Source organism: Carettochelys insculpta, chromosome 17, assembly GCF_033958435.1.
Source record: "Carettochelys insculpta isolate YL-2023 chromosome 17, ASM3395843v1, whole genome shotgun sequence".
NCBI classification, from domain to species: domain Eukaryota; kingdom Metazoa; phylum Chordata; order Testudines; family Carettochelyidae; genus Carettochelys; species Carettochelys insculpta.
This window is the reverse complement of record NC_134153.1, coordinates 22285510-22301750: the sequence shown is the minus strand read 5'-3', so window position 1 is coordinate 22301750 and position 16241 is coordinate 22285510. Positions and strand designations below refer to the sequence as shown.

General features: G+C 48.4%; 1 protein-coding gene across 2 annotated transcripts in view; it reads right to left on the bottom strand.

Annotated features, from left to right (window-relative positions):
• Positions 1-9584: 9584 nt before the first annotated feature.
• HNF4A (hepatocyte nuclear factor 4 alpha) overlaps positions 9585-16241 on the bottom strand; it is a 68004-nt gene continuing 61347 nt past the window's right edge. For both annotated transcript variants that reach the window (XM_075011913.1, XM_075011912.1), the window contains exons 7-10: positions 15094-15249; positions 13924-14160; positions 12609-12731; positions 9585-11710 (exon numbers count right to left, since the gene is read on the bottom strand). In XM_075011913.1, the coding sequence (XP_074868014.1) occupies positions 11568-11710; positions 12609-12731; positions 13924-14160; positions 15094-15249 (659 nt within the window). In that variant the 3' untranslated portion in view covers positions 9585-11567. The remainder of the gene's footprint in view (positions 11711-12608; positions 12732-13923; positions 14161-15093; positions 15250-16241) is intronic.

Here is a 16241-nt window from a genome sequence, read left to right as displayed (position 1 = left end):
GAATATTTTTGGGGGTAAAATCAGTTTTTTAAAGCTGCCAGTGAACTAAAAAATCTGTTATTCAAACAGCTCGCTGTGGATTTCCATCACCTTTTTCTCTCCCCCAGATGCTACATTGGCTCCTTGCAGGCTTTTCCTATTATTTAAAGCTCTCAGGATCTCCCTGATGTATGGATCTATGGCTGATAGGGCCTAAACCAACTTGTATCAATGAAAAGAGTTCTCCTCCAGCACACCTGCAATGGCCCCTTACATCAATCATATTATCAGCAGAAAACTTAGCTTTAATGGGAACTGGAAAACTTCCACAGACACGTTTCCAACTCAGGCACTCACCGCAGGGGGGAACCTGACCTGTCAGGCATTTCCTTCATTAGTGAGTGCAACTGGGGTGAGCAGCCAGCATAGATTTCAGAATGTCCCATTGGTTGTAAAACTAACGTCTCTTGTTTATCCAAGAGCAAAAATAGCCACCAGCCAGCTGACTTGTGGAAATAAGAAGAATGTCTGGCTTCTAGGTGGCTTAGAAGGCATGGAAACTCTAATCTATAGGCCATTAAGGTCTTACTTTAATGCAGGAACTGAAAGTTCTCCCCACCACGATTAACAATCTTGATGCTAACTCAGCCTAGGGGACAAGGATGGGTCATGGATACTGAGCTCCTATCTCAGCTCCTCCAGGCCAGTGTTTTAGGTATGTATATAGGCAGCTTAGTAGTGCTGCCCATGTGGTGTTCGTTCTTGAGTTAAACAATAGAGCGCTTCAGTCTGTGGGTGTGGCAGTTCCAGGGTGAAGCAGGGGGGCCAAGCAGGGCATGTTAAGCTGACTTCACAGCAGAAGAACGGTGCAGCTCACTGCTGTTTCTTACAGGGGGGACATGCTCCTAAAAGCCAGTTGATGTTGTGCTCACCTTACCCCTCCTTCTCTCGGGCACGCTGCTCTGCTTGCATCTGTACTGGGGGGCCCAAAGTTTTAAAGTGGGAGTTAATGACATACTCAGCTAAATACACCCAAAATTCCTCATAGGCAAAACCGGGAGCAATGTTAAGTCTGGAGTCAAGTTTGGCTTTTTTTGTTATGTGGATTCATTTTGCTGTAACTTGTACCTACACAGTATCCCCCATTCTAATCCTTGCGCACTTTCTGCACTCAGCCCGTGCAGCACTCACGCACTGAGCTACGCACGCCCCCTAAATCTCTTTGGAATTGGATTATGATTGTTTCCCAAGAATTGGGTCTGGGAGGTGGTGTGGCAGTGAGGGTGTTTGTGAGTTCTGGAGGGGTTTCACTGCAGCCCCTTAGCCACTTGTGTGAACACACATTGGGCTCAGTTAGGAGAGTATGGGAACCTAGTCTGTTGTGGGCAGGGATCCTCTGTGCCCGTTGTCCTGATGTTTCTGGGTAGAAATGCACATGATGGTGTTTTTCTGTCCCCATATTGATTGGCCAACCTTCTGAGTCAGAGGCACAGCTCAGTCTGGGGTGATTCAAGGTGTCCTTGCACAGCTATAACACTGTCCTGGAAACCAGACAGCACGCCAAATCCTTCCAAAGCACAACAGCACTCTGCAGTTCAGACTCATTCACTGACCCCAAGGTTAGTCAAACCTTGCAAACATCCAAGATCTGATCTGACAGCAAACCCCCTAACTAAACTTGAGCTGCCTCTTGCTGTGGGGTTTTGGTTTTGTTTGTACACTTGTATAATCAATCTAATTATTAGGACCATCCCTGAAATTGAAAGAAAACTGTCCCTTGCCCCTTGTTAGGAAGCACATGGTAGGAACAAAGTCAGCTTTTCAAAGAAGCTTTTGTAAACACACCCAAGCTGTAAGCCCACAGTTCTTCCCTTTTCGTACAGCTCTAGGACTACATTCTGTGCTCTGTTGGTAGCAGCCAAACCATTGCAAACCACCACCAAGAAACCCACGGTGGTGAGACCATTACTGACAGTGGTATTAAAAAGACACATGTGACCTCCTCCTCCTCTCCTTGGCCAAAAGCTGAGTTCAGGATTCAGTGTCTTCCCAACAGCGAATGGTGATGGTTTAGGAATCTACAATGAGTCACTCCATACTGGACACTACAGAGGCCTGATGGTGATCTATGGAAATGGATGATCTGGCCCTACCTACCAGCTTGAAGGCAGAGCATGTGGAAAGCATGCAGAAAGCTAGCACTGCTACTACCTGTGCTGTAGCTGCACTGGCTTTCAGTCTCCAGTGCTGTCAAGCCAGAAGCTTTCACCTGGATTGTTTTTATTGATGATTCTTTTGAAAAGCAACTTTAAAGTCATATAACTTGGAGTTAGAGTCCTAGAGCTCAAGGTCAGAAGGAACCACAAGATCTACTCTGATCTCCTGCTCATCACTGGCCACCAATACCACTCACTTACCCTATTGTTGAGTCCAGTCTCTTGGATTAAACTGCAATATTACAGCCTTCTGGAGACTGAACAGCGTGTGCCACTGGCAGAGAATGGGTGGGACTAAGGTGCACCAATGGCAGAAGCCTCTGCAAATGGCAGAGAACTGACATGGTGAAAGATACCCTGATGCTCCTGATCTTCATCTCAGACTGCAGAATGAAGTGAAAAGTTAAGGTCTGGTCTTGAAATCAGACAGGTGCAGCACTGCTGAGGTTGGGCGTACAAAGTGGGGAACCATTAAAGTCTTTGGGTCCATTTGTGTGATTTACAGTAAATGTCATGATAAATTCTCTGGATACTTTTCCACTCTATCCTTATGGACCCCAAATAGGAGAGCCTGGTTTCCAGGCTTACATGCTTTCCTGAACAGAGGTGATTTTCTCGATCGAAACCCATATGCTGGTTCCAATGAGCAGTTGAAAGCTGTGTCGCTTTGTGAGAAAAGATCGGAAACCTCTGCAACGTCTTCGACATGAACCTGAACACTTGGGGCCAGGCTCTGTTTGCTGGAAGTCTACTCTGCTGAGATTTGCTTCTGGAAGATGACTTTATGCTAAATCCACATTATTACTGCAGAAGGAACACATGGGATTCCTTTGCATGCTGTTACTTGTGAAAATAAAAACTACGTTCACAGCTCTCATTCTAAGAAACCTTCCTGTGTGGGCTTGAGGTGCTCTCGAGATTGTCTGCACTGTCTGTTATGGGTTGGGTCCATGAATGAGCCTCTTTTAATACACGTTACACACCACTTAAGAGGGCAGACAGCTGACACGGGCAGCTCATGAGATTTGGGGGGCTGTAGAATAAGAGCCAAAATTCTAGCCCTGGTTTTGTATTTCACCTGATTCCCAAGCCCCTGGCTAAGTCTCAACCAGATCTGAGTACTGTTCCTCAGATTCATGCCAGCAGTACTTAATTTTTTTTAATTATTCTTTTGTGCCTATGAAAAAGCATCTGCCCTTGAGGCCAGCTCACTGTCTGCTATCACAGATTAGGGACAGCAAGGCATTACAATTGCAAATCCGGGTCTGAAAAGAAATCTTGCTAGTCCCAAGCAGTCACACGCCACGTGGCCAGGCTACCATAATCATGAAATTGGCTTAAAAATCTTTAAATTAAAAATGAAGAAGCAGACGAACCCACCATCTCTTTGCTTTCTGGGCCCTCAGGGAGCACTGGGGGCACCTTTTAAATAATTCATGTACAACAGCAAGGCCTGGACTTTGCATTTCCTCTTTGAAACGAAAGCTGAACTCCTCAGCCAGAAACATGAAATGCCATGAGACAGGATAATACCGTGACAGGTGGCCAGCGTGGATAGGTTCTGGATTCCACCTTGACCTTAAACTGAGCCCCCAAAAGTTTTGTGACATTTAAAAATGTTTGAGAAATTTCAAAATATGAATTGCCCTGCCCTTTGGCACTTCCTGGTTCACTATTGTTATTTATCCTTTGTGTTGCAGTAGCACCAAGAGAACTCTCAAGCTGGACCAAGCCCTGTTGTGCTTGGAAGCCCCAGCGTGCTAAAACTTCTTGGCTATGTCTACATGACAGCCTGAACTTGAAATAAACTATGCAAGTTGTGCTATGCGAATTGTGTAGCTTCTTTTGAGTGTTGTTTGAAATAATGCACTATTTTGAAGCATCCCTCACTCCTCCTGCAACAAGGACTACAGGGATCCGAGATAGCGTGCCTATTATTTCAAAAACTATTTCAAAATGACGGGCATGTGTCAAAGACATGGTGTAGCTATTTTGGGATACCTCTGGTATCCCGAAATAGCTCTGCTATGTAGACATAGCCTTCCGTTGTCCATATTTTCAGCTTGAATTTAAATAGTAAGCAGCAGATATCTCCCAAGGACAGCTGTTTTCCTGAGCCTTGTCACCTTCTTCCTAAACCTGCAAGGTACGCAGGAGGCTATATTCAGAGGATTAGAGTCACTCCAGTTGAGAGTTGCAAACTGTATTGGTGTGGAGGAGAAGGAATTGTTCTCAGTCCCACTCTCCCTGTGGGTCTGTGGGAAGAAAGGGCAGATCTCACCCCGCCATCCCCTGCTGAGACCTCCCAGGGAGCCCCATCTGATGAAGTGTCAAAGGGATGGACACCCATTTTTCCAACTGTGCTGCCCCCTGCAAGTCTCTGAACAGTGGGAGTAGCTGCTTTCTGGGGCCACCATCTCCCTGCAGAGTACATGCTGCCAGTGCCCCGTGCCCAGACAGACAGTGGCATATGCCACACAGCCCGCAACCCAAGCTCACCCAGAGTCACGTGAGACAGGGCTGCCCAAGTTTCATCAGAGAACCACATTTTGCAACTTGCCAGGATATTAAGGACTATGGCTACTTTGCGTCACTCCTTCTCTGGAACATACGTGTGCCTGCTCAGGATTGTCTCTCTGTGCCGATGGATGAGTACGACCTGCTGTCCTACCTCCCAAGCAATTAAATCCAACTGTTCACCCATTCTGTTCCCTGCTTCCGGGTGTCCAAGAGAGAGTGCTTGGTGTGGCTTTTCATGACTGGAGGCCATACACTGTGCCCTCTTGAGCATCTGACCCATCTCACGGCCCTGGCCACGTCTGCACCTTACAGCTCTTGCTTTACTCAGTTCTGCCACCACTGGCTCCTCCCCAGCTCTAGAATAGTTGTTGCCGTTGTGTTGTAACTGAATGGCTGTTGGGGCTGGTTTATATTTAATGGGTTTCATGGAATGATCTTCACTCATTGGCTTATCTAAGCAATCTGATACTCAGCCTGGGAAAGTTATCTTGGCTTCTTTAAGTTTGCCACCATTAGCAATAAACCTTTTACAGTCCTACTGAGATGGGTGATTTGTATGAAGCTGAAAATAGAGCACAACTTCAAACAGCAGAGCTAGGGGAGAAAGCTTTAAACTGATATTTAATCACTAAACTGAGCAAACATAACAGTCCGGTAATAAAGATAATCTATGTGCAGTGTTTAGCACATGAGGGCCTGGCAGAAGTTCCCAGGGTATGCAGACTGAGCCTTGGGGGCCTACAAATGATACAAAGCACTCTGGATTGACTCAGCATTTGAGTAGGGAGTTGGACATCCTGACATTCTTGGCTTTGTCTGTCGGCCTGCAAAGGCAGAGCCGGGAATATAGTTTAGGTAGGAGAACCCAGTGGGCAACATGGGTCTGATTCTCACGTATTCCTCGGTACCTTTATACCACTCTGGCAACGTAAAGAGGCCTTAAAGTAGGTGGCAAAACATCCTGATCATACCTGCTAAGCAGAAGGCCTTCCTCCTGGTAGAAACCTGGCTTTGCTCAGAGCCTCTGGCATGGGGGATGGATCAGGGCATGGCTGTACAGACTGAACCTCTCTTGTCCGGCACCCACGGGAACTAACCAGTGCTGGCTGAGAGAATTTGCCGGATGACTGGAGGTCAATATTTTCTAGCACATTACTAACACTTCTACTGCTTACTGGGCCCTTAGAAGACATTTAGGGGTAAATTGCAGCTAAGTAACAGCACAGAACCCTGAGGACTGGTGGCTGTAAATAAATGTTACGGGACTTTGGGAAACTTGGCCACACCCATGATAAGTGTCTAGCTAACTAAAATCATGCCGGATTAGGGAGTTTACTGGACGAGAGCGTTCCGGATTAGAGAGATTCAACCTGTAGTGTCTTCCACTGCATCTATTCTCTGCTTTCCAGTACTCCTAAGGGGACCAGGGAAACACGGCATAAATCAGAGCAGCCCTGAGGCCTCGATCCCATCCCCATGCATTACGAAAATTGACTTACAAATATGGGTATGCATAATTCAAAACTGCTTAGGCAAAGTACATCATTTAACATGTCATTATAAAACTGATAATCTGCAGTTCTCTGAGTAGTGTCCCTGTGGGTTCTCCACTCTGGGTGTCAGTGTGTCCTCGTGCCGGTACTTGAAGATTCTTCTATAGCCATGGTTTCCTGTGCTGCACACGCGCAGGAGAGCCTCCTCATGCTATCTGGTGCACATGCGGTATATTTCCCCACGTGTCAGCTCCCCACTTGCCTTCACTGCAATGCATAGAGGATGCCTCTTTTGGAGCCAGAACCTCGGCGGGTGTAAACTGCCATAGCTCCCCTGACTTTGGGCTCGTGGTGCTTTACCCCAGCTGAGGAGCTAGCCTTGCTGAGTTTGAGAAAGTGAATGTGGAGCCTGGCAGCGCTGGGCTTGTCTGTTTATTCTGTACCTCTTGAGGCTGGCAGAGCACAGGTGTTTTATTGCTGATTTGCATCTCTCTCGCTGTGTTTACTCATGGTAGGGTCATGCCTTTGCAGACAGCGCAACTAGGAATGGGGAGACAGATTTGGAATGCCCATGCACTAGCCCTCTGGCCACCAGTGCCATCTCTCTGCTGGGAAAGCCTCTCCATGGAGCAGAGCAGAGGAGCTCAAAAGCAAGCTGCAATTCGTGCCCTCAGCCTGAAAGGGACTGTACTGGCTGGCCCATGGAAATGCCTGCCTCAGCGCTGCCATGTTGTCCCCGCAAGCTCTGCTTTTATGGCTATCTATGCTGCGTTGTACTTGAGGATATAACAGCAGCAATAGTTGCTTTTGTCAGGCATGATCTGTGGGCTATAAAACTCAGTTCCCCTCCCCATGTCCCACTGAGATAGGAAAGCACTTGGAACAGTTCTGAGAACCATCAGCTATTTCAGAGCCAGCTGACAACAGAAAGGAAAGAAATCGCGTTTTACAGCACACCTCGAAATGCCACTTTCTCACCTGGACTGGCTGGGTGAACCAGCACTGCCCGAGTGACTGCTCCTGCTGGCTGGAAAATGCTTTTTCAAATCTGAGACAGTAAAAGGGAACAAAGAACACATGTGGGCAGAGGTAGTGTAGGAAAATGATCTTAGAACACAATGAACCGATGTCATAGGAAATGTCATGGGAGCCATTTGAGTGGCAAGAATGTTAGCAAGGGTAAAATTTTGTCCTGTCGGGCCCAGGACACCCCAAAGCTTCTCTAGTTGTGTTTTGTTTGGGGTGAGAGAAACAGAAGTGCTGTGAGAGCGCTGGTGACTTGAGGCCTGAGTTGCTTCAGGGAGAGTTTGCGTTTTATTTTGCAACACAAGCTGAAGTTAGCAATTGTAGGGACTACCCTGATTTAAGGTTAACTAGCGGTGTGGAAACCTAAGTGGAGCAATTTGTGGGCAGCAGGCCAGGAGCATTGCAAACTTGATGTTGTCTGCGGCACTACTGAACACATACCTCAGTAAAACAATGGCACCATTACCCATTTGCTGGGCCAGACTGAGCAAGTCATGGGCTTAGTGGCATATCACGAGCACCAAGCAGCTTACCCTATTTGCATGTACAGGTGCTGTAATTTGTGATGGGAGACGAGAACATGCCCTGCTACCAGCTTTGCTGAATATGTTCTGTAACTCAAGAGTGGAGTCCAGGTTCTAGGATTGTCTTAGTTTCCAACTAGAACTGGGCTCCCAGGCTTTGAAGATGTGTTGATCTGAACATGGACTTCTGATGGGCCCAAGTAGAAACCTTGGACATGAAAAAATCAGTGTCTGGGGAAGCTAACGTGAACTTCAGTCCTGGGCTCATTTCAGGTAACAACTTTCCACCTAAAAGAGAATCAGTTTTCTAGGTGGCCTTACAACAAAATAAGTTCCAGAGGCGAGGGAGTGCCTGCCCCCAGCAGGAAATAGACTGAGAACTCTCCAACTTGTTTCACATAGGCCACTGAGCTGTCGTTTGTGGGGAATGGCTTGCAGGGACTACCTGTGGGAGCCTACAACTGAAAGCCTGAATAGCCCCTCATCAATACCTCTCTTTCTTCTGGCAAAGCATCAGTCCTTACAGAGATCTGGGCTTCTTCTCTCAGCTCCTATTATCTTACCAGAAGTCCCCACATTCCTGGGTTTCTCAGGACTGTCCCACTTTGTTCCTGGTCTGCTTGAGTGGCTCCTGGTCTTTGTGGCTATTTGGGCACAACCCACCCCCATGCTAGGTGTTGTGATTTGGCCCTAGGATCATGGGATTGCAGCACTGCTTAAGTTTGGGTGAGACCCTCTGATGCTGTGACCACTTGAGGCATGTGGCTGCAGCGGCACTCACTCAGATTTGGTCCAGATCCCGATGGGGGCCAGGCCAACTCTGAGCATTGCTGCCACCCCATGCATCTGGCCCACGTTGCAACATCCAAACCAATGAGCTGCATCCAGCCTGCTCACTGTACAACTCCCCTCATCTCCCAGGGTCAGCTTCTTAGCGTGCCCTGCCCCAAACCTCTATCCACTCGAAGCAGGAGATATGCTACTTTAGCTACCAGAAATGTTGAGATGTTATGTCATGCTGTGCGCACACTGGCTTAGATTAAACTCTGATCGGTCAGGCAGGGTAATTAAAGCTTGCTTTAATCATCAGTGTTATTCTTCACCTTCACAGCCGGTGACAAATAAACTTTCAATTTGTCTTGCTTTTGGGCATTGTAGGCCTGATTCTGCCTTCATTTACACCTGCTGGAATGGGAGGATGGAATAAGCAGAGCTGCCACCTGGAAATATCTAAAAATCCAACCTCTCGCCCCAATCATGAGTTCCTTAAAAAAAAAAAATCCAGGAATCTAAGAGAAATAGACTTTTCTTCTGTTTCTTTGCTCTCTGGTTTCAGAATCCATGGTGCAATGGATAGCTGTGGTCAAACTTCTCTCTGCAACCACAATGTCTAGAAAGTTTGTTTTCTTTTTTTTTAATGGAAATTCTCAAGCAGTCCTATGCTTCCAGCATCAGGGAATTTAAGAAAAATGCCAAATATTGGGATTAAATGAGCTGGCAATATTGCAAAGGGAGGGCCCATACGGTTCATAGAACACAAAGGTATGCACACTGCCTTATGATACAGTTACACATATCTAATAGAGCGGGAAGGGACCTCAAGAGGTCATCAAGTCCAGTCCTCTGCCCTGACCACGCACCATCCCTGATAGATATTTTTTTTAATCTGATTGCCCCAGACCTCTAAATGGCATCCTCAAGGATTGAGCTCACCCTAGATTTACAAGGCCAATGCTCACACCAATCAGGGCTTGGGGATTTGGAGTTTATCTTCCCAGCAGAAAAAAAAAATCCATCTGTCCAAGAAAAGTAGAAAATATTTTTGCATTTATTTCTTTTTTTAATAATACAAACTCTAGTGAAGAAATATACTTCTGTTTCCATTGGAAGGCAGTAACTGGCAAAAATTAATATACCACACAGGAGCTGTCTGGTGCGAACGAAATGCGCACAGAGACGTGTGCCTCATATGCTCTCGCTACATAAGAAAAGCTTGCTGCAGTTGGAAAAAGATGGTCTCATTATGAAGATGTTCACATTTAATTTGCTGATCATAATCAATGTGATTTACAAAATAATGTGTGGAAAATGATTAGATTCATCATTGCAATAAATTATTCTGCAAAATGTCTTCGGGTCTGACAGATGATACAATACTTTGATACCCACAGGCGGGGGCAAGGTGCTGTTTTTTTGCATTTGGAATCCAGGGGCCACATTCACAGCTGGTGTAAATCAGAGGAGCTCTCATTGACACCAGACTGGGCTTCGTCCAAAGAGCCAGGAGAGCAGTTGTGATTTGACCGCTTCTTGATGTTTCCACCATGCCAAGGCCTCGCAGACATACAGTGTGTGGTCAGGAAAAGCTAGTATTTCCCCAGGAGGAGAGTTCAGTTCTTAGGAAGAGAGGAATCACTAGCTTCATGGCCTTCTTTCCCTGTGCCCGTGGGAGCTGCAGAGAATAGCACCAATATGCTTCAGGGAGCAAAAGCAGAACACAGGCAAAGTAAAACCAGGGAGCTTCAATGGAAAGGGCCCAGGCCAGGAGCTAAGTGGGCTATTTACATAATAAAACGTCTCTCCCTAACTCCCTGAGAACCTCACTGCAGAGCTTAAGGGTCCACGGTTTTCTAATTGGCCTCACGCTGTGATGGTCCGTATTCATGAGTAACCTTTGTCACAGTATAAAAACACAATAAATCTGTGACCGACCTCTTATACATGGCTTAGGAGAGTCTACATGACACCAGATGGGCTATAATTTGGGCCTGAACCAAGCTGGGCCTGAACCAAGCTGCTGAGTCCAACTTTTGTGTTCTGAGTCCATCTCTCATCTCTGCACTTCTTTTTCCTTCCCACTCCCTTCATGTCTCCGCCGACTATCATCTGCCAAGAGCAGACTGCAGATAAGCTTTTGCTTACAGTTAAGCTGTGAGTACCACGAGCAGGCATGCACATGTATGGGGCCTGAGCTATCAGCGTAGCAAGGTCTGTGCAGTACTTCCAGGCGCTGAGCAAATATCATCCCTCCCCGCATGTCTTCATCCTTCTCAAGATCATGAGCTGAATCCCAGAACTCCAACAGCATTCCATTCCAATTAGCAAATATGTCACAGTAGCATAACAGAAGAATTTGCTGCCTTTGCCCACTTCAGTGTCTGCCAGGGGGAGGGAATAATGGTGTTGGGATAAGAAACCCCAGCAACACTTCAACATATGGGAAGTCTGAAATGGCAGGCAATCATGAAGCACCAATGATTTCCCAGCCCAACTTACTCACCATGGGCCCAGCCTGTTCCTAAATCAAATGGGGTTGTTATATGCCACCCTCCTGGTCCCTGGAATGACGCTTTCCAGAGAATTTTGATCTCCATTAATGCTGGCTGAAATTTAGGACTATTCTGAGCAGCTTTAAAAACAGCAGATGGCATCTCCACCCTTCATTCAAATGCAACATCTGAACCAGATAAGTCCTTCCAGCAGTGTCCACTCCAAGGCAGTAAAGAAATGGTCAGGTTTGACCTCACAGGCAGACAGTCAATGCAAATCTCAAGAGTCACCAGCAGGCATGGCTTTCTGTCCTGGCCCTGCATTCTAGGACTAAAGAATTCATTATGGTTTAACTCCCAGATATGTAACTCTCAGCTGGACCATGGCACAGGCTCTCTCTAGCTGCACAAAGCCAAAAAACAAGCTGATGTATTTGTGCCTGTGAATCTGCAGGTAGCTTCTGTCTTCGCTGGGAAAGTCAGTCTGTTTTTCCCCAGCACAGTCTCTAAAACAGGCTGGCTTCCTTCTCCTGGGAGATGCTAGATGACTTCTTGTTTTGTGATGGTGGGTTGGGGGATTGAAGTTGGCTGTTTTGCGACAGTAGCGATGGCTCCAGGGAGAAGCTTGTATTGCTCAGATCCTGAGCCTGCAGGGGGGGAAGGCTGTGGAGTTTCTGGAGTGGCTGCAGAGAGAAACATGGTGTTACAAAGGCAGCAGGAGCAGACGCTACACGACTATGAGGACTCAAGATACAACTTTCAAATCCGGATTCGGAGTCCATACACTCCATAGTTTGGGAAAGGCCTAAGGATCTGGGCAGGGATCCTTCTAGCACTGCACAAAGGTCACAGATGGAAAAGAAGCCCACTGCTCTTCAGTGAAAGCATGGCTTGCGGTGGGCTATGCGTATGCTGCTGCTTAGGCAGCACTACAGTTTCCAGTGCAGAGGGATGCATGTGTGTTTCTAGAGCTGCGGACGGAGCCTGCACAGAATCAGGGGTTCTGAGCCCCCATTTTACTCTGCCCTGAATACTCAGCTTGTAGGCTGCGTTTGAGTGTCATCTCCAAGTTTTAGCTTTGTGCTGCGGTCAAGCAGACATTTCAACCCCCTGTTCTGCTAGGTTCTTTGGACAGCAGGACAATGGGGAGGCCAAGGCAGGGAAAACATTAGCATAAATTGTACTGGTTTTCTGCCACAGGTGCAAGGCTTAGTCTTTGGGCTGTGATCTAATCATCACTCATGGCTCATGCATTGGATTGGAGATTAGTTCCCAAATTAGAGTTCCTTCAAAAACGACAGTGTTCAGTGAAACCAAGCGCTCCATCTAATCTACTCCCACTTCCCCACCGCTCCATTGTGTCTGGCTGTCCTTCCTGCAGAGACCTCTTTAGCAGCACCATAGTATCCACCATGGATCACTGGGGCTTTGCCGCATAGAAAATGCCACTACTGAGGTGACCCTGGAGGAATGTCACCGGAACGCCTGCCTGGCATTTCCTACTCTTACTCATCCCATTTAGCTTTACTCCAAACAAACAAGGTCTGTCTGGGCAGCTGTCAGTCCTGCTGGGATACTTACACATCTGCCCATTGTGCAGCTGAGCAGGCATCGTGTTCGTTACGATAACGTTTGTCCCCAGATTCTCCTGGATCAGGTGAGGATGCAGAGGGTGGTGAGCATGCGGCGTGTCACTCGACGAGCCTGAAACCACGGCAGTGTCAGTATTTGCCAGCAGGAGAGAAGGAGAAAGGACTTGACAGTCATTTCAGGTGCACAATTGTGCAAATGAATGGGACACGAACCCTGTCTTCCATTGACACCTCAGTGCTGCTCTGCCTCAGCAATAGCATCACCGGCCCCTCTCGGCTTCAGAGGAAGAGCTGCATGCGGGAGCAGCACAGGGACAAAGTGCTGCTCCACTCCATATATCACATCAGGTTATCTGTGCTTTCAGCAGCTAGTAGTAAAACTGGGCCATGTTCTTTAATGTACGTATTGCTCCCATGACTCTCTCAGGGGGGAAACAGGATTTAGAAAGTAGCTGACTCAGTCTCTTGGGAGATACATCCTGTAAGGTGCATGGGGTGGTGTAAGGTCAGAGGGACAGCTCGTCCTCCCTTCAGCAGCTGCTTCTGCTGGGACGCAGCACCTTTGCCACATGGAGCAACCTGCCTGGAACGTGGGAGGGGCACAGGTTGCAGGAGGGAAGGGTTTGGAGGCGGCACAAGGAAGTCAGGCTGGGAGCTCGTGGCTCGAATGTTAACCTGAACCTTGAAAATAGTTGCATAAATCGGAAGGGTCGACTTTCTGATTTCCCTGAGCGTGGTCAGTCTCTGCTCTGTACCAGGCCCCACCTCTGTTCTACCCCTTCTCCAGGGGCTCCACTGCACCTCTTCTCACCCCATCCCACCTCCTCCCCTCAGCGCTCTCCCTCCTTGCTTTGCCTCTTTCCACTGCCACCCTCCAGGGCCTTCTACATGCTTCACAACCACTGATTACCGGCAGGTGGGAGGCACTGGGCATGGATGGGGAGAACAAGACTGGGGGAGCCATCGGTGGGTGCTGAGCATCCACATTTTTTCCTGTGGGTGCTCCAGCCCCAGATCACCCACAGACCTGGTGCTTACGTCGTGGTCACCCAGTTTTGTTACCCAGATGCGCTACCTGAACCATAGTGCAAGCTGCCGGGAGAGGGAATTACGTCTAACACAAGCTGCACCATCTGAAGGAAGATAGATGGTCTGCTTGAGTTGAGCACAGAATTGTGTCTGAGCACAGAACTGGGAATCAAGGACATCCCACATTCTGAGCCTGGCTCTTTCCTTTCCTGTGACAAGCGGGTGATGGGGCTGTGCTGAGAAATTAGGGCTCATGCGGCTGAGCAGGTACTTACCCCCTAGCAGCATCTCTTGCAGCAGGTTGTCAATCTTGGCCATGCCAAAGAGTTTGACAAACTGAATCTGCTCAATCATCTGCCAGGTGATGCTCTGCAGCGTAGGCAGCAGGAGCAGCAGCTCGCCAAAGCGGCCCCGCGAGTCGTACTGCCGGTCGTTGATGTAATCCTCCAGGCTGACCTGCACTTGGTACCGCATCCGCTTGATCTTGGTGGGGTCGCTCAGCCCTTTGGCGTCTGAAACAAACCGTAAAACAAGAAATGGAGGGCTAGGTCCCAGCAGAGAACCCCTCTCCGGTCAGGGAGCCGTGGGCTCGTCCTGTCTCAGGGGGCTTCTCTGACTCCCAGCAGTCTGGTTTTATAGACATTCATGATTCCTTTTCAAGGGCTGAGCTCCCCCCTGCACCCGAGCTTGGTGTAGCACAGAGGTAGAAGCTGCTAGAAAGCCAGTTACAGCTCCATTGTTCTGTACCAGCCTTGCCCCAGAACCACAGAGTCAGAGAACTGGAAGGAACCTCAAGAAGTCATCAAGTGCAGTCTCCTGCACTCACAGCAGGGACCAAGTTCCACTGGAGCTGGCTAAGGACTGTGCTAACTAACACCCTTGGGCCCCTAATGCTGCTAACACCAGAAGAGGCCCCTTTGTGGCACCTGAGCAGCGCAGTCCTGCCCATTCAGAATTCCTCGGCAATCACACTGCATTCTCAGCCCCATGACACACAGGGTCCAGGTGGGGGATGAAACTAGCTCTGCCCCAGTTTGATTGGGACTGCAGTGGTACATGAGCGTGAAGTCTGGCCATGGATCCCATGGGAACGCTGTGGAACCAGCATCTTCCCAGAGCACCAAGCTCAGCTAGTAACAATCCTGTTGTCTTGCCAACCAGGTCTGCTGCCTTTTTAACTGCATCTAGGGGGTCAAACTCCTCTGTCACGATAGGCCCAGCACTAGCTTGCTGAATCCAAATGCCAGCACCCTGCAAGGAGCCAGCATCCCAGAAGGCACCAAGGAAATCATCCTGAGAAAATGAGATCCATCCCACCAGCGCTGACCCAAATATCTGGAGCACTGTCTAGCCTGAGACAAGGAGCAACTCTTGTGTGGTTGCTACTCTGGGTTTTGTAAGAGGAGATCCCCTCTGATGGCTAATTCCTGAAGGCTTGGGTCTACCTGGGTCAAAAAAGATGATGGCTTTCAAGCAGGCGTATTCATTGTCATCAATCTGCAGCTCCTGGAATGGCAGGACCAGCTCATCGAGGATTCGCATGGCCACACGACTCACCTCCACTGGTTCAGGGCAGTTCCGCGGGATTATGTGGTCATTTCCTTGAGGGACACAACAGAACCATAACACCAGCCTTCCCTGCTGCTCGTGGTCAAGCCAGGGAGAAGGAGGTGCCTGAGCTTGCCTCAGACTTTATGATGTCCATCTAGGCTTACATTGCTGACCAGGGCTTCGCACGGTTTCTGCTCACCCTACATGACCAAGCCTGGGATGCACCGTGGTGTGTGAGTGTGAGCCTAAGCAGGGACACATCATTCTGCCTTCCTGAATCAACAAGCACCCAAGATCCCTAGTAGACTTCAAGGGCTCTGTGCCACCCCCTGAAGTTCTTAACTTTGCTAGAGAAAAGCCTCAGGATTCCTGGACGTGTATTAGCCAGGCTTCAGTATCACCTGTTAGTGACCTGGTGGGCTGTGGTCGGCACATTCAAGGTGATACCACTTCCCACTGAGTGCTGATCTGGGTGCCTTCTGGACATCACAAAGTCACTTCCATGGGTGGGCCATGTGTGGGACCAACATCATTTCTCTGGGACAGGTCGCTGCAACATGCTAGTGGGTTTCCAACAAGTGCAACTGCCCCAGGCTTTTGCAACTGGGTTTTGACCTACCTCAGAACAGGACTAAACCCACCTGGGACAGGTGATGTTTCCTCTTCCACCCAAATGGGCCTGTTTCTATATACAACCACCCCCTTCATTCCCTATAGCAGAAGAGATGCACTGGCCACAAATGTGGACCTATGTTGCCCAAACAATCTCTTCTCATCTAATACTGGGCAAAGGAAGATCACTGCAACAAGGAAAAGCTGCATGAAGATGGAAGCTGTGCTTTTCACTTGCACTATGGCTTCTTTTCACCATTCAGGCAGCACAGGCCCATCTATTCCCTGTAGGCCTGGATCTGTACAGTAGAAATATGAGCCAAGCCCTTAGAACTGAAGCACCAAGCAAACCCCAGGGTAGTGCTGGGTTCCCTGGATACACAAGAATTCCAACCCAACACGACATTCTGCAACAATGACACAGAACAAA